This window comes from Primulina eburnea, chromosome 13 (genome assembly GCF_022965805.1).
Source record: "Primulina eburnea isolate SZY01 chromosome 13, ASM2296580v1, whole genome shotgun sequence".
NCBI classification, from domain to species: domain Eukaryota; kingdom Viridiplantae; phylum Streptophyta; class Magnoliopsida; order Lamiales; family Gesneriaceae; genus Primulina; species Primulina eburnea.
In genome coordinates, this window is record NC_133113.1 from 32,330,447 (window position 1) to 32,349,407 (window position 18,961).

At 35.8% G+C, this 18,961-nt stretch overlaps 2 protein-coding genes, 1 long non-coding RNA gene and 2 pseudogenes across 3 annotated transcripts; 3 read left to right on the forward strand and 2 right to left on the reverse strand.

Moving 5' to 3' along the window:
- Positions 1-1,168: 1,168 nt before the first annotated feature.
- Positions 1,169-2,506, forward strand: LOC140810647 (ethylene-responsive transcription factor CRF6-like). The gene has a single exon (XM_073168507.1). The coding sequence runs from the start codon at positions 1,359-1,361 to the stop codon at positions 2,301-2,303; it is 945 nt and encodes a 314-aa protein (XP_073024608.1). The 5' UTR covers positions 1,169-1,358; the 3' UTR covers positions 2,304-2,506.
- A 191-nt stretch (positions 2,507-2,697) lies between these two features.
- Positions 2,698-7,358, forward strand: LOC140810646 (mitochondrial carrier protein MTM1-like; annotated as a pseudogene).
- A 271-nt stretch (positions 7,359-7,629) lies between these two features.
- Positions 7,630-8,264, reverse strand: LOC140809750 (uncharacterized). The gene is made up of 2 exons (XR_012113164.1): positions 7,951-8,264; positions 7,630-7,815 (listed from the first exon to the last, which is right to left on the reverse strand). It is a non-coding gene; the product is annotated as an uncharacterized lncRNA (long non-coding RNA).
- A 650-nt stretch (positions 8,265-8,914) lies between these two features.
- LOC140809733 (uncharacterized) lies at positions 8,915-10,655 on the forward strand (annotated as a pseudogene).
- A 1,245-nt stretch (positions 10,656-11,900) lies between these two features.
- On the reverse strand, positions 11,901-16,659 carry LOC140809346 (mitochondrial adenine nucleotide transporter ADNT1-like). The gene is made up of 8 exons (XM_073166940.1): positions 16,283-16,659; positions 15,477-15,525; positions 15,218-15,381; positions 14,605-14,642; positions 13,940-14,052; positions 13,734-13,847; positions 12,745-13,092; positions 11,901-12,343 (listed from the first exon to the last, which is right to left on the reverse strand). Exons 1-8 carry the CDS (start codon positions 16,438-16,440, stop codon positions 12,260-12,262), a joined length of 1,068 nt encoding a protein of 355 aa, XP_073023041.1. The 5' UTR covers positions 16,441-16,659; the 3' UTR covers positions 11,901-12,259.
- Positions 16,660-18,961: the final 2,302 nt, after the last annotated feature.

The window sequence follows — 18,961 nt, forward strand, 5'->3', positions numbered from 1 at the left end:
CGTACAACCTTACTCCTAGATTTTTTAATTCTATTGAGAAAATATAATTTCAGAAACTTCCAGTTGTCGGGCATCTTTGATTTCTCCGAGGACAATTAATGTTTGTGACCTTTAGATATTTTCTTAAGAGTTTGTGTGATAAAAATTAAATTCAAATTTTGTTGAATAAAATAAACAATTATTTTTTACATAAGTGTATTAAGCACAAAATATTAATTTTCCTACTTCGGGTGAAATTTATATTGTGATAATAATTTATCCAATTAATTAAATATCATTTGATACTCTCTTGTTGTATTAAAGAAAATCGTAGATATTATATGCACGTTTAAAATCGAAAGATCGTGAGTATATATGTATAATATTTAACCTAATAAGAGAATGGCATACTATATGTTGTATTAACATTTCAAGTTAATTGTTTCTAATTTGAACGTTGGATACGTGGATAATTCTCGGTGTCTCTGATGTTTGTTCGTAATGTAGATAACAACTCATAACATTTATCGTTGATTAGATACTTGAACTTGTTTACGAATATATCAAAATACCGATCGACGATCAATTAGATGATTCCCGAGGTTTTTTTTTGTTGTTGCATCAATTGAGTATTTATGCATGGCAAGGAACATGCTTGGGGTGCAAGTACGAATGATTCCAAACTACCAAACTTCAATATTTATTAACATATATTTTACCTAAACATACCAAATGATTAGACTATTTTTGGAAGACGATCGTGAAAAATTGAGTAAATAAATGATGAAAATATAATATAAAAGCACGCTTTTATTTGATTGAAAAATAAATCCTCGATGTTTCCTAAAGTCATAAAATGACATTTCATTCCATTTTAAAATATATTCCTACATTCACTAGTCACTACAACTCAAATCCAATGTCTAAATTTCAAGAAAAGTAATTTTTTTTTTCCAAATATTTTACTCCGATGTTTATTGAATACTATGTTTACATAACCTATATATTTTCTATATATTTTAGAACAATTCAATAAATCATCTCCATCAAATATGAAAAAAAAAAATAAAATATTTCATCACTTTCTTTTGAAAAATTCAAATTAAGAAAAATATATGAGCCAAAAAATACTGCCTACATAAATGGGATTCTGAATGCGTTCGTTACTTCTTCGTAGCCACACAGCCTTTTGACACTTTTAAATAAATTCATGCATCATCTCTTCTCGAAACAAAACTTTTTCTCAAATTTAATCCGTCTTTTACGTATTTACGTTACGGCCTTGAGCTCAATGATCTTCCTTGAAGATTTCATCCCATTTTATCTGCTTTTCATCTTCTTCATGTGATCGTTCAGAGGTTTTTCATATTCCAGAGGAAATGATTCCAAAAGACAGCAGCAAACGCATCAAATATTCAGTCCATACGACCATTACAACGAAGGTGGTGTCTCCGCCGCCATTGAAGGAGACATGCAAAGGGAGCTTCAGCTCCAAAACGCCACGTTTGGTGCGAATTTCCGTTACTGATTACGACGCTACTGATTCTTCGGGCGACGAATGTGAAAGGGACCACCATTACTGGCGAGTGAGAAAGCTCATCAATGAAGTTAGAATGGAGATAAGTGGTAATGACAGCAGTGTAAATGTGAAGAACAAGAAGAAGAAACAGAGGCAGATGCAGGAGGAGAATCATGTGGTTGGCGAGGGGAAGAAGTTCAGGGGAGTTAGGCGGCGGCCGTGGGGTAAATGGGCTGCGGAGATACGTGATCCGACGCGGCGGACGAGGGTTTGGCTTGGGACTTATGAGACGGCGGAGGAGGCAGCGATGGCTTACGACAAAGCAGCAATCCAAATACACGGGCCGAAAGCTTTGACAAACTTCATAACACCGCCGGAGAGGGTGGTGGCGGCGGCGAGTGAGGCCGGATTGATTTCTGTTTCTTGCTACGATTTCGGAAAGGATGAATCTTGTGTGAAACTACGCTCGCCCATCTCTGTTTTGAGGCTTAGCAAGAATCATAATTCGGAACGGTCCGCCGAAGATCCAGTTCGGTCCGAGGTTAAGAACACTAATGAAAAACGGGTTGAGCCGGGAGAAATGGATATGTTGATGGACGATTACCTACAGTTGGATCAATATTTCTCGAAAGATTACTTCGATTTTCGATCGCCTTTGCCAACTATATACGAGGAAATTAGCTTGGTGGAGCAGAAGTTTAATTGGTTAGCAAAAGATGATACGGGTGATGCTTTAACATGGGATGTGAATGAATTCTTCACAGACCAAGATTTTTGTCGTCTCGTGGATTATTATTCACAGTAAACAATGGGGTTGACGTATTTGGTTTTCAATATTGGCAAGTAAAGAGAAGTCGTTGGTAAATAATTATAATTATTTCTACAAATGAATAAATCTAATGTGTTATTCTGTTGTCAGTATTGAGTTTTAGAAATTGTATTTTGGTCGGTTGACCGTAAATGTATTTGTGATGTACAATTTCTTCTCCTCACATGCTTGGATCATCATATTAGACTTGTTTATGATGGGAATCAATTCTTGTTGCATTTCTTTTCATATTAATCCTTGTTTGACAAAATGGGGATATCTGAATTGCCCAAAATGACCTTGGAAGACAAGTGGAAACCTATGACCCGTCTCCTAGTGTTTGGCGCCCTTATTTCCACGCCACGAATCACACCATTCTTTTTTCCCAGATTCTTTTATTTCTTCTCCATGCAACATAATTTTGGAGAAAATTAAACTCCCACATTCTAAAGAAGAAAACCCATTAATTACGTGGTATTTGCTCATAATTTCCTTTTAACCTCTTGCAAATCTGGGGGAAAATATTTGATTTTTAATGGTAGGTTCAGAAAGACAAGGTCTGCCTTCATGGATTGGAGCGGTGACAGCAACAAGAAAAATGGAATTAGATGATAATAATAATAATAGTCTGGTGAAAGAGGAATCTTTAGGCGAAGGGTCCTCAAAACCAAAGATTTCTGATGCGGATTTGAGTTTCAGGGAGAGGGCGTTTTCTGCTGCCGGCGCCGCCTTGATATCTTCAATCATCGTCAACCCTCTTGATGTTGCCAAGGTGTGTGTTGAAATGATGCATTTCTCGAATTTTGTATTCGTTCATTTTTATGGGGAGAATGTGCAGTTTTATTGCTTTTGAGTATGCCATGGGGTTCAATTTACGAGCTACATGATGTGATACATTGTACTTGATTGTTTAATTGCTCAATATATACTTAATGTTAGTGAATGGCCATCAAGTCCCAACTTAGCCGGAGGTTCAAAATTTTTTCATGTGGAGTTTTCTTGTGTTTGAAGATATTCCCTGATTTCCTCTGTGCTAGATTGTTCATTTGGATTCATTTAACCTCTTAGTGTACGATACCTAACAGTGCACCCTATATGTCAGATTATCGAGTTCTCATGGGTTTGTTGGGGGTGCTTAAACGTGTTACTTTGCCCAATTTTTGGATTTTTTAATGTGATAATTGCAAAGTGGAATTCCTTTTGTTTTAAAAGAGGAAACTTTGTTGTTCATTAGACTTGATTTTACCTGATATTTTTGGCGCTTAGTTGATATCCGCTTTTTATCCAGGCGCTTACTTGATATCCGCTTTTTATCCAGGTTAGGTTGCAAGCTCAGGCAGCTGGTGTGCCCTATGATGGCTTTCAACAAATGGCATGCTTTGATTCAAGCACGGTATGCGAGCCTGCTTTTTTGGGTATATATCATCAAACCGTTCAAATTTCAAAGGCTCCCTACTCCAGAATTTGTAAACATGGTCGTGGCTTATCTTTGTAGCACACTAGGCTTCCTCATCAATGCTCGTTATTGGTTGCGTTCCTATGTTCTTCCACTTTACGGGGCATAGTTCTTTCCTTCCCTTCATCATAAACTATGTTTTGACAGTTGTTTTGACCCCGTACTTGGATTCAGATGCTACGAGACTGGAAATATATGCCATCATCTCCTTGCACCCAACCAACATGCTCACCCGAGTCTACCCGTTACAGAGGAACATTGGATGTGTTCTACAAAGTGGTGCGGCAGGTTGGTGAAGCAATTGTTTTTTCACTTAATTCATCAGAAGCATCTTCAAAATTTTCTTGGGATCTCATCTGAATTCGATAAATCATGCTCTGAAGTATTATTTTGGTTTGAAATAAGCAAATTCTCTTATCGAAATGGAAATTTAATTAAGTTAAAATCAGTATAATTCTGAAGTTTGCTGGTTTGAGGTTCTCCTAATTTTATACTTCAAACACCACATTTATACGAAATATGGTGTAAGAACTACGTGTCATTAATTTAACTTATGAAAGCGCTAAAATAGATGTTGGTTTTATTACTTTATCTAGAGGCTTTAAAGCATTGAGCACGCTCTTCCAAATTGACCTGAATATTATGTGTGCACACATTTTTTATTTCTACACTTCGATCTTCATTTGGTTAAATTACCCTAACCACGTGAAATCATCCAGGAAGGATTCTCACGATTGTGGACAGGAACTAATGCCAGTTTAGCGCTTGCAATCCCTTCTGTAAGTTTCCCTCTTAAATATTATGGTGCGTAGATTATTTTTTTACGACTTCATATGGAAGTCCTTCTGAGTATTATTTGCAGGTGGGAATTTATATGCCTCTATATGATATTTTCCGCAACTACATGGAAGAGCTTACGTCACAGAATGCTCCAACCATGACTCCATATACTCCTCTAGTTGCTGGTTCCTTAGCACGCTCTGTCGCATGCATAACTTGTTATCCCGTTGAGCTTGCTAGAACACGTATGCAGGTACTTTATATTTCATAACGGGAAAAAAAGAGCACATCTTTTCATGCTAAATATACAACCTACTTTCCCAATCATGTATATGTTGTATCGGAAACTTATTTTGGCAAAGACATTCTTTTAAATATATTTATGGCGATCTTTTTGGTAACAGGTATTCAAACACAACCAAGCTAGTGTGAAACCTCCAGGAGTGTGGGGAACTTTGATCGATGCTGTCTCTGACATCAAGAGTGCTAAGAATCCTCAAGCTTGTAGGATATATTTGTAACTTATATATTTATGTTTGTATCTGTTATATGTTTCATGATTGTGTTTGGAAGAGAATTTCCAGTTTCTTCCAACTGAACCGGAGTGCTTATGGTTTAAATTGAATCAGTTCAAAGCTACCGTATCCTATGGACTGGCCTTGGCACACAACTAGCACGTGATGTTCCGTTTTCTGCGGTTTGCTGGTCATTGCTTGAGCCAGTAAGAGCTTTATTTCTGTGATGAGAGTAATTATAATGTCATGATATTTTATGTTTACTCATTTTATGCAGCTCCGAAGGAGAATTCTGAGTGAGATGGGATGATGAAACCAGTTTACTCGGTGTTCTTGGGGTTAACTTCTGTGCTGGTTTTGTGGCAGGAAGCATAGCAGCTGCTAGCACTTGTCCTCTAGACGTTGCTCGCACCCGGAGACAAATAGAGGTTGATAGCTTTTTTTTTTTAAAGTAAATTTTTAGTGGTTGATTGATAAAATGGGTACGTGATTGAAATCAGAGAGTACATTCAGCATTTATTCAATGCAAGATTTTGCTAATGCATTTTAAGATTGAGACTTGAATCTATCTCAACCTTAAAAGCTAGCTCGAGAGAGAAGATTGTCCAGGTCCATACATGCACAACTCTCAGGGATTTTATCCAACTGGTACGTGACAACTAACGTACCCTTTCACGCCAAGTAATAGACACCTGGAAGCGTGAAATTTAAAAACGACCCAATTATGAGCAGAACTGGTGGCCCAACTGTGGACAATCCAACACATAATGGTGGAACCTAGGCTCTTATACCAGATTAAGATTGAGATTTGGACCTATCTCAGGTCCAAAAGCTAGCTTAAGGGGGGTGATTGTCCAAGTTCATATATGTAACTACTATCTGGGATTTTATCCAATCAATGTGAGATAATTAACACACCCGCTCACGTCCAAAAACGAACATCTGGAGCGTGAAGTTTACAAATAACCCAACTAGTTGGGCAGTCCAACACGACGGTGGAACCTGGGTTCTGATACCATGTTAAGATTGAGAGTTAGGCGTAACAATTCGAAAAGCTAGATCAATGAGTGATGATTGTCCAAGTCTATATATGAACTTTCAGGGATTTTGTCCAACCGACGTCGGATAATTAACAATGCATGGTTATCAATAACCCTGATTTTGCAATAAGTTGAGTTTTTCTACCTTTTTTTTGGTTAATATCCGTGTGTTTTCTTCGCTGCATGATGTTTTTGTGTGAGAAAAATCTGAGACAGGAGTCAATGTTAATGGCTAGTACAAAATGCAGGGGCAGTAGATTAGATCTATAGACGAAAGCTAAACTGATGGACAATATCTACTTGAATATGGTCTCTTTAGTGATTCCTCCATTTCTCGACTGTGATATATTTATGCTCTGCAGAAAGATCCCACACGAGCGTTGACGATGACGACGAGACAGACTTTGGTTGAGATCTGGAGGTACCAATCAGACTCTCTCTCACTTTCATTCTTGCATAACATCACGGCATTATAAAGTTTGAAAAGAAAGTCCTATGCATGGCTTCATTGCTACGTGCAGAAAAGCTTGGTACCTGATAGAAGTTTTTGGGCATTAATGATTTCTATTTTGATGCATGAAATTCAAAATTTCTGCCTCGGCTATTTCCATAAGCTGGATTCGTGAATGAACTGAATAATAGATGTTCCAAGAAACTATTCCTCGTAAAAATTTAATCCAACTCCTAATTATAATGACCAGCCGCAACAACATAGAAAAACATGCTTTTATTGATATTCTAAGGATTGGAAGGACAATCTCTCTCTTGAATTTTGCCACGGTTATCGTATATCACTGCCTAAAGCCTTGACTCTTTCCCTTGGCTTGTTGGTAGGGACGGAGGTATAAAGGGATTATTTACAGGTGCTGGACCTCGGGTTGCTCGAGTAGGTCCTTCGGTGGGGATTGTGGTATCCTTTTATGAAGTTGTCAAGCATGTCTTACATTATAGACAGTTGACGGAGTAGTCTTGGAAGAGATTGCTAACTTTTGAACAGTAACGGATGAAGGAATAAGTGACTGCAAATTGCATTTGTTTGAACATTCGGAATACTTGGTTTCATGCCAATTTTAAACTTCCGTTTGGAAGTTAGCCATATAAATGAGCGTATGGGAAGTTGGCTTGATTTATGAGTTGACAGTTGGATCATTGTCGTCGCATTGCTTCGTTTCATATCTTGTTGGATATGTAACGTGTATTTACAGTAAAGTGTTGTGCATTTATTTTTTGGTTGATAATGAAATTACAATCTTTTATTTCACTCTCGTACACTATCTTAGCACTTAAATAAGAACCAATAATTGCCTTTCACTTAGATTTACCGACACTGGATTTTATGTCTCATGAATCTTAGTATATGAGAAGGTTAATTCTATCCAATATTAACAATAAAAAATAATATTTTTAACATAAAAAAAATATTTTTCATGGATGACTCAAATAAAAATCTGTCGCAATTCATGTTCGTCTAACACAAGTTTTTACATGTTATATATAATGTGAAATATAAAATGAAGGAAAAATAACCAGCATGAAACACTATACGACGGCACTGGAAATATATGTTTGGCACTGAAAAAACAGGTAGGAAATGGATAGGAGTTACAGTCCAAAGAAAAAGGAGTAGGAAGATCATGAATCCATGAGATGGATCAGATACGTTAGCACTAGCGCCACCAACATCAGTACACAGGCTATCCCTTGATCAATTGCATAGCCTGCGAATGCTTTCAATCTCAATCACGGCATAAAAGAAAAAACGAAGTTTCGCAACACATACTGAATGAATAATTTTGGCACATAAAGATAATGAGATCCGGGACATATTTCGGGAAGCAAGATTTGGTACGTACCGTCGCTAGAAGGACCCGGAGCAGGAGCCAGATCCTGCGCTCGACAACTCGGAATGACATTGACGGAGAGAGACGCGAAAATGGCCATTAATCCGAGGTAGAACCACGCCATAGCCATCTGAAGATTCAACTAGGCAATTAATAGGGAAGCAACTCGAAGTGCGAAGATACTATATCTTGTTGGTTGAAGGGTTTTTTTTATAGCAGTGTTCCATGTTCATCATTGAGGGGACGGGCCCGCCATATGCCACCTCTCTCTCTCTCTGTCGATCAAATTATTTTTCATAATGCCAAGTGAGAAAATGCTGCTGTCAGAACAATTACCTTTTTTTAATAATAAAAAAAAGCCATTACCTTTTTACTAGAAGAACATATCCTTGACTTCAATATGGTTAAATTATGTTATAAAAAAAAAGTGAAAGAATTAGCTCTGGCAGAAACACTTCCTGTTCTTGCAGCTGATTAAAATAATTTCCAACAGATACGATTATAAAAGATTTTCGAAATTTGAATTTTAAGCTTATCATAATTATTACATTCATCCCACAGAGCCACATGTCTGGCTATACACATCATCCTTTCATTTTCATATATATGTTATTTACTATTTGCAACTTCAATTATTATTAAAAAAATGAAAACAGATGGAGAGCTTATTAGAATGGTAAGGATCGAAAAGACAACGTACCATGTATCACAAACCACCACCTTCATCGTGTTCCGAGAACTGTATGATATAATGGTTCGCCTGAACATCAAATTGGAGTAGTTGATTAGCGACAATTCTCGTTTTACCTCTGTTTGTTTTTTGTCTACTTAGAATTCAAGAACTCAAGAAACATAAAATATAGTGAATAAAATTTGTAGCAACAAGAAAAATAAAATTTCTTAGTGACGCAATGTAATTGAGATCAACCAATGAAATGGTTCGATTCTGAAATCACAACTTTCTCCCATTTTATATTAAAGATTAGTATTAATTAATGGTTCAAACATGCAAACTAAATTACATACTCCATCAAAACAAACTTTAGAATCTGCCAGGTGTTCTTTTTGGGGACGTACACTGAAAATCTCAAAGCCTGTTGCATTTCTTTCATTTCTTCGGATTTTAGATTCAACCAAGATCAAAATTCTATCTATACATATCCAACCTTTGATGCCATGCATGAATGAGGCATTTTATTCAAAATGAGCGCCAAGAAAACCAAATTTCTTCTCAATGATCGAGGTCATATTTCTGGTTGACTGGAATATAGATCCATTTCCGAAATTCACTTTTGGCATGTAGCCGATCCGAATCCATCATCATATTATTCTATCCTTAGATCTGTGTGAAATATTAGGAATGGAGCAATTCAGGCAGATTGGAGCGGCCGTGGAAGTTTAAATGCTCTGATGGCATTCAAAAACAACATATTTAACCAGAGGCAATGCTGTTTATTGGCTGATATGTTCAATTCAGGATATGACACAATCGCAGTGGAAATGAAACAGAACCTGAGATTTGAAGAGGAGCACAAAATGGAAAATCATTGGAAATCCATTAAGGGATCTGCTTAGAGTATTCAAAGAAGGAGAATTTTATGCCAGGCAGTGCTTGCAACCAAAGGACTGGTGGGCTAAAGCCATTTATCTTTATCAGAACACCGACCGAGTTTCATATACACAACTCGCTCAGTTGCATTCCTGTGGTGATCGAAGCAATCGAAATGGCTGGGGAGATATCGGGATGGGATCAAGATGAGATAGAGAAGAGAAAGGCTGTTTATTCTCTCAAGTATCAGAAAGATTGGAAAGACCCCAGAATTTTTTAGTGGAAATTTGGCAAAGAGTACTTGGTTTCTCAAGATTTTAGCACGCGATTGGATTCGGTTTGGAACGAAGATAGATGGTTACTGCTAAAGATGATTCAAGAAAAGAAAAGATCGGGTTCTTTAACTTCGAAGAGGGATAAACGGCTAGCTGATCTTCTTTTGACAAACTTGACTGCTTCAGAGACGACAGAGGATAAGTTGTTACCTTCCTCTACTTTAGTGAACTCCAATTACCAGGTGAGGAGGCGGTTGGGGAGTGGAAGCCCATATAAATAGATTCAATGGCTCGGCGAAAGCTTTGCTTTAAGGCACTTCTTTGGGGATATAGAACAACTAATTCCTGATATTTCAAAAGAATTAAGCCTTTCTCATCCGAACATAATGCATGTTATCTGCGGCTTCATGCATGAGGAAAAGAAAGAGTGTTTCTTGGTTATGGAACTCATGAATAGAGATCTTTCAAGCTATATCAAGGAGATAAGTGGGGCGAGGAAACAAATACCTTTTTCTATTCCGGTTGCAGTTGATCTAATGCTGCAAATAGCGAGAGGGATGGAATATCTCCACTCAAAGAAAATCTGCCATGGAGAGTTGAACCTTGCCAGCATACTTGCAAAAGCAAGAAATGGCAACTCGGATGGATACTTACAAAGAGGGCATCCGGTCATTTATCAGATTCCGAACTGTCCTGATCTGCCCATGCATTCAAATAGAAGTTTGACCCTTAACCGAAGTAGAGACTTTTGTAGGTGCAGCTAATGATTTCTAGCCATGCCATTTTTTATTCTTGAGGCTCTGGGTAGGAAATCAAGTAACGGGGACTGGTTTTACCAGGTGTTCCGTGCAATCTTAATGCTCGAAAATAGCCATCTTGTCTTGAGTTTATGACCTAAAACAAAATAGCCATCTTGTCTTGAGTTTATGACCTAAAACAAATGTACATTTACCCAAGATTATAGTTGAATAGGCTAAATTATGCTGTGTTCACACTATTTTTGGCCTCGATCGTAACATCAGAACATACGATGATGGCATTATGTCCTGCATTTTTCCTCTGCAGTTTATCGTAATGATTAATTAAATCAATACTTCTGCTGAATTGCGTGCTTGAAATTATCCGTACTTTTATAGAACAGAATGCTTGCAAGAAATTGGAGATGAATTTTGGCGAGTCAATTTTATTTTATCGGCAACCCGGTTTATGAGATCCTTCGGTGCGCATATTGCCCTCACTCTAGATGCAATAATTATCGTTGATTCAAATATTTGGAGTAACATACTTGATCTCATATAAAAATATTTTTCATGCAATTGTGACAATTGGATTTAGCATGTGAATAATACTTTACGCTAAGTTGAACTAAACAATATTACCCGTCACAAAGACGATTTATAGGCAAAATCTTATGAAGATTTGAAAATTAATAATAATAAAAAAAACCTTTTGGATCTTATTCTTTACATCCATGATTACATCTTCTTTCTTGTTAAAGAATATCTATCTAGTTCTTCCGAAAAAATTAGGATCTTCTCTAGAAGAAATAATGACTTCTAGTTAATGCTAAAATCATTCCATAAATTGTTAAAGTTCCCATAAAAATAAACCTCAATTCCAATAAATAATATCTTCTACCAAGACATTTTACTTGAGGAAACAAAGTTCTTTTGAAAGAAGCTATTCAGCAACACAAAGATCAGTTTCTACTTTAGGAACATTGACTATGTGATTTAATTCATTCTCATTAGCTATAAAATGATTAACTTGGGAGAATTTATTTATTACTAACATACAATTTTAATTAAAGTTCAACCCTAGATGACTAACTTCTTATGTTTATGAATTTTTTTTATATTTCCAAAAATACCATTTGATAATCCAACTCCATATAACACATTTATCTTCCTATTACTATTATGTCTTATCTCATATCGTTCAATTTTAAAAATACATTTTATTTTAAAATAGAATTGAAAAAAAAAAAAAACATTACTTCATTCTCAACTTTTTAATGTCAACTATACAATTTTAAAGCGTGTGTTAAATCACCTCATCCACCGATATAAAAAAGAGACTGGTCTCAACTTTGAAGGGTGAACTTCGGAACTTAATAGCTCTGAACATTACCCGAGACAGCGATGTTATGCCCCTAAAGCCAGGAGGCAGGACTATATAACCTTGTAAACCAAGCGTACGCAGATTTGTCAATTAAAAGTACAAAGCTATTCAGAAGCTAGCTACATACCAAGCAAGCTGGAAACAATATTTATTGCATTATTCTGTTCACACTAGCTTAATACTTAATCGAAACAGGCTTTCGACCAAGCGAATAAATTACCAACCCAGATGAAAAAACAGGCACTGTTAAACAGATAAAACAAGACTAATGAACATAAACTCGGATTAGGACCATCACCGAGAAGAGAAGAGGACGTATCAAATGATCCTTTTTTCTTTTCAACTACACTGAATGAAGGTCGAAGCTCTCTCTGGGTCAGTCAGATATTCTAATCTCTACCCCAAGTACTGCCTTCACTTGTTCGTATGTCACAAATGCAATTGCTATTGATGGGACAACCTGAACAGACATGGCAATATTTAGTAACACAAGCAATTGCTATTGATGGGACAACCTGAACAGACATGGCAATATTTAGTAACACAAGCAACTAGTGAGAATACCCAAATGCTTGATAAACTCGGATTAATTTTCACCTATGAAAATGCAAGGAAACTTTAACCAGAAATGGAGTTCTCACTCTACTACTAAGCCTCATACCATAAAAACAACAAGACTGTTTGCTTTTCAACAATAACACGCGATATAATCTAATTTGGCCTCCATTTTTCACATAGTATACGCAAGTAACAAGATGCTAAAGGCACTGATTTTTAAGCACGTAATGCTTTCATCCAAACCAAGATTCCTCATATAGCATAATCCCAGGAAGTTCAAAGTTTTTATAATTGAAGACTGACCTTCACTGAATTAGGGACCAAACCCCTGTATAATGCTCCAAAACCCTCATGCCTCACAGTTTTTCTGAAAGCATCAATCATGCCCGTATATTCAAGGGCGACCTTGCTCCTCCCATCACCAGTGACAATGGAAGCAGCATGATTCCATCCTACCATCTGCATTCTTCTACGAATAACATCGAGTGGGTACGCAACAGTTTGTCCAACTGTGCCTGCTGCAGCCCCACATGCAAGCCTTGTTGCAACACCTAATTCATCATCTTCGCCAACAAGCCCAAAGGTTTTGGATTTAATCAACCAATCTTTTAGAGATTCGTACACAGCAAAGTTGAGACCCACATAAGGAACCTAAGAAAAATAAAAGGAGAGAATAAGGTTCTCCAGAAAGGCAAGAGAAGGGGATATACAAAATTGCAAGAGAACGATGTTAAAGCACATCATGCAGTCACAATGACAATATTTCGTTTCAAAAGCCGCTTGATATCATTTGGAATGGGATACAAATCATTATATGGAGAATTAGGCAGTAAAATACGTTTCACATCTTTACAAGAGACACTCATTCCAAATCAATAACTATGGCACATCAATTTTAATTATGTGAACAAAAAAGAGTCTGTACAAATAAGTGTACTCTCTGTCAAACTACAAGAAAACCAAGTTCACGGAATCATTAGAAATGGTAAACACTAGTTCTTAACCTGCAAAGTCCAAACATTTTTCACCTTAATAGCCAATGTGAAAAGTTCAATCATCCAGGTCATATCATCTTGCGATTCTCTGACCACTCTTATATGCTAAATGCAGTCATTTAAATGCAATTCTGACACTTGTTTTATTTTGCAAGATATGATCTTGCTACTGGTTTTAACAAAATAAAACGTGCATGTTACATCGCCACTTTATCACATAGTGGAAAAGGAAAACTCTGTGGGAAATATTGTGGCAATACTCAGAGATACTAAAGCACATATGATGCCAGGACTTACAACACCAATGACAGAAGGGAGCCAACCCTTGTACAGAGCACGAAAACCTTCCTCGCGAAGAACAGTTGATAAAGCATGAAACATTCCTCTGTATTGGAAAGGAGATTTTTCAGTCTGCAGCATAGAAGAAAATAACAGTCATATAGCTGGACAAATTCGTCAACAGCAACAATCTCCAAAAAGCTCATCTTAAGGAGTGTCTGTACCTGTACGGTAATTCTGCCTCTAACCATGTCCATTGGGTATGTTGCTGACATGGCAATAATTCCAGCACAAGCTCCTGCTCCCAGCCGTAATAAAGGAGTCAGCTGAGCATCCTCTGCAAAACAAATAAGTAAGAATCCATTAATACATACTTCTTTGGACCTTGTAAATCTTGAGCACTAACCATGCGTTCCTTTTATAAAACTTATCAGCATGCATAAAAATTAGATAGTGTCCAGATTTTACGCCAGAAGTAGTTCACTAATTTTAGGATATTGAGATGGCAATAACCATGTAGATTGCTTGGATACCGAGACATTGTACTATTCAACTTAATATCAGTAAATCAATAGGAAATCTAGTCATCAATGTGGTGAAACTAGCCAGTCAAAAGCATCAACAGCTGAAGATTAGGTGTCCTTGAGACCTCATGGCTCACTTTCGGGTTATCCCAATTTTCACTTCTTCGCTTTGGAATTTAATTATATTTATACAATCATTGAAAGGACAATAAAGATAATTAGCAAAATATTTTCCACCCAACAAAATCAAAACTAGACCTCTGATTCAAATTGCAACTCCTAGCATAAAATACAGTGCCAGTATGTGTATAAGTGTGTGTAACTAACTACTTGATTACCAACTACGTATAGTAACAAAAGCATACCATTTCCAATTTGCTGCTGACACAGATATAATATTCCCCTGCAACAAGAAAACTAGCTCGGTAAAATAAAATGGAGAATGACAAACTCATCTTGTTCGGATAAAATTTTATTAGCACCAACTGTGTTGCACATATCCATGCCTATTACCTCATTAACTCAATAGCACAAAACCCTCATGATAAATCAAATTACACAACGCTAACAATCAGAAATTTTAACTAAAACTCTTCCATATTAGGTACACAAATGGAAAAGAGTCCCCAGTTATGTAAGATAAAGCACTATCACCAATCCTACACTCTGAATGAACAAGACCAGCTAAACGAGTTCAACATTCCAAGAACAACTTAATCGGAGAAGAAAGATAAGAAAGTTAAGCATGTCGACAGTTGGTAGTCAAGAGCCTAACCAAAAACCAAAACTGGTGACACCAATATCATGTTCGATCCAGAAATAAAAATTTACAATATTGAATTGGATAAACCAACAAAGGACAAGCTAAAGTGAATTTAAGTAGAAGACAAAGATCAGAACAATAGATGCGTGTTTTCAGAATATTTCAATGAGAAAAAAAACTAAGTGCATACACATTTTACTTTTTTAGGGCCATACTTGGAAGCCTGCTCATAGCTGAAGAACTTTACTGCTGAATTTGGGACAATTCGAGCGCAATTAGTGCCATTGCCTTTAAACATTCCTCTAAATCCCTCAGTTCTCCATATATACTTCAAGCCTTGAATAGTACCACAGTACTTAATGTTGTGTGGATTTTGAACCTGACACAGAGTTAAAACTTATGTTATGTAACTTTGTCACTGATTTGAGAGCTGGAGAACGATAAGAAAAGGTCAATAACTTGAACAAAACAAACCTGCAGTAAAATTTTCAATCTCTCTAATGGAGCTACAGCAGTCCGCGACCTGCAATATCATGCCACAAGTCAGTCACATGCGAACATTTAACCATCCATTAGAACTCGGTAGCTGGTCAATCAGAAAAAATAATAGAAAGGAAAAGAAATCCAGCAGCCAGAGAACGGCCAACAATAAGCATGCGCCTTTCAAATTACTGTCTTCTCTCAGGATACACCTCACATGTAGAGAAACTATATCTTCTCAATTGGTTATTTTCAGATGTGTACTTCCAGTCCAAATGTACCACAAGATTGAGAACATAATCCATCCACTTCAAGCAACTAAAAATTTATATTACCCATTCATTGTTCCGTACAAAATAATTTATCTCAGCTAAAGAGAGGACAGAGTGATCAAAGAGACGGGTACCCTTAATTGTGAGGAATGGTATAAAACTGAAAGCTTGAAAATTTTGCAGCTAATTATTTTAGGAGGGCATGCACATATAACTACGATTGTGCACTTTAGTTGTCTGTTCATTTGAGTCACAGTCGAGCAAGACTACTCCATCAAAGCAGTTCAGAAAGATGGATTTATGTGAGTACATCTAGTACAGACCTCTGTGGGTAACAATTATCCCAAATTTTCAACTCGATTATTATAAATATACACTTCCGCCATCTCTATTCTCTACCGAGGGGTCGAAGACCATCACATACATTTCATACTATAAACAAAAGAACACAATAAGATGATTATGTATCCAACACGCTCTCAAAGGACTATAAACATACATTTATGTTAAAAGCAGAGAAACACTTACACGCCTCCAGCAACACCACCAGCAATTAGAGATTTGCAAATACTGTAAAGTTGATACTTGGTAGGCTTGATTTCTTCCTTGGCGAGTTTCGCCTCCTCCGCCAAATTGACAATCTTAGACACCGCAGATTGGCTCGTCTTCACCTCCTCCGACGCCATCGAGTCCTCCAAAAGAATTCCAAAGCAATAAATAAAATTAAACAAAAAATCCTCCGATCGGTGATCAAATCGAAGTGTTCAATCTACGCGAAGATGAATAGTACGTCGCTGTCGAGGATGCCGGCGCGGCGGACGATAAATCAGGGCGGGCACTATTGCACGTAGTAAGTGTGTGTTTCAGTGTGTCTGGGCATTTATAAGTGACGGCGATCTGCTTTAGTGTCAAAAGCTTTTTCATTTTTGGTGGCTTCGTTATCTGCTTTCAATATTATTATTATTATTATTATTATTATTATGTATGATTCCTTTGAGTTTTATGTTAATTTTTTATATTTATTTCTTACTGCTTTCTATCATTTTAAAAAGTGTATCGACATGAATTTTTGGTATATTGATTATACATAAATCGTTATTGTTGTTATTATCTAGTTAATTAGAAATTTAATATAAATATTTTTTAACAAGTCGTCAAAAAATAATTAAACATTTTAAACAAAATTATTCATCAAATTAATGATAAAATTTTAGCTTTTTGAAAATATTTATTTATTATTTAAAATTTTGGTAAATAAAATAATATATAAATTTTAAAATATTTTAATAAATTGTTTTTATTTATAACAACACTCCATCAATATAAAGAAATCAATTTCACGACAAAATATTATTATTCATTTGAGTGTTATCTCAGATTTTTTATATAATAATACTTAAAATTCAAATATAGTTATTATATTATATGAATAATTTTAAATAATTATTCAAATACTACTAATGTCAAACATTAAATATATAAAATAAGGCAATATAATATTTATTAAAAATTTGTGGTGCTCGGAGATTCTCATCTCTCGGGGTTGGCCCTCCGTTACATGCAAATAGTCCACGAATATATTCATTGTGTGACCACAAGTAAGTAGTAACCACGACTTTTTAAAAAAAAAAAAATTATATAATTAATATCCGTTGTTTGAAAAACAGGAGTACAAAAAACCAGGAAGGTGCTAGCTATATATACAAAATGCCAACTCGTGGATAAGTTTCTCACATCATTTTATTTGTAATAGTTAATTGGGAATTTTGACGAGCAACACACAAATTGTTACAACCAGAGATTTTGGATTATGAAGTTCGACGCTACTACATTCATTTAACATTTAAAAAAAAAGTTTATATAATCTCTTTATCCCGCAGAGTGCAGACTTTCAGAGAGATGGTTAGGCCAACGATTTTAGTATAGTTTGCTATGATGATAAAACATTAAGGCAAAAACTTGTATGAGACGGTCTCACGGATCGTATTTGTGAGACCGATCTATATTTGACTCAAATTTCAAATTATTAAAATGATTTATAATTATGTATCATTATCATTTAACCTACAAATCAAACGTGGATAAAGTCTAGCCCATGTTATTTTAAAATCTTATTCTGAAGTCCGATATGTATATAATCCATAGAAAATCGAGGCCCAAAGTAGGCACTCGTGAGCCCAAACCCATAATATCAATTGAATCCAATTTCTTGCAACCAAGCTTTGAAAAATTTATTTTTAATGTAAACTAGTCTAAATCATTGTCGAATCCCCGACTTCCCAAGTATCCATCATCTTTCTTTGTCGTGATACAGAAACCGGCCAAAGAAATTATTCTACAAATAACCAAAGCCCATTCATGTATCTTTCCTATTTCAATTTATTAAAATTTAGGATACGATGGAAACGGTCAAAGACACTAAAAAATATATTTATTTTGAGTGACTCTCATGTGAACATGAGACCGTATCACGGATCTTAATACGCGAGACGGATCAACTCTGTCGATATTCACAATAAAAAGTAATACTTTTAGCATAAAAAGTAATACTTTTTCATTGATAATACAAATAAGAGATCTGTCTCACAAATACGACCCGTGAGACCGTCTCACACAAGTTTTTGTCATCTATTTTTGCTCATTCATTGTGGACAAATTCACCAAAAAAATTTATATCAAAATGACAGTGCAATCTCTCACTATTCTTTATAATTATATTTTGATTCTAATTTAAATATAAATCAAATGAATTATAAAACATATGTGTATCGGTATACTAATTTCTATTAAACTCGCTCATAATATATCGGCACGACTTCTTTTGAGTGGAACATAGTGAAAGCGTGAATTGATTTCCACACACACCATGACCATATAAATTACATGTATATCCATGGTCCACACTTTTAATCATAATATGTATTTTTGAGTCAAAAAGCTTTAATGGATTGTAGACGTACCCACGAGATGAATGACATGTATATCTTAAATAAAGAGAGCCTTTTTCAATATAGATCACGATTGGGGATTTTAAATATAATAATATAAACAATAAATATATACAGTTTTGATATAATACATATTCACCGTGCACACTTGTTTGAGTACCAATAAAATGACACTCTTCTGTTAGATGTTCAATTTTTCCATGTTTTATCACGTCCAATGAATAAGTGTATAAGATAGTGTATAACATATCAAAATTAT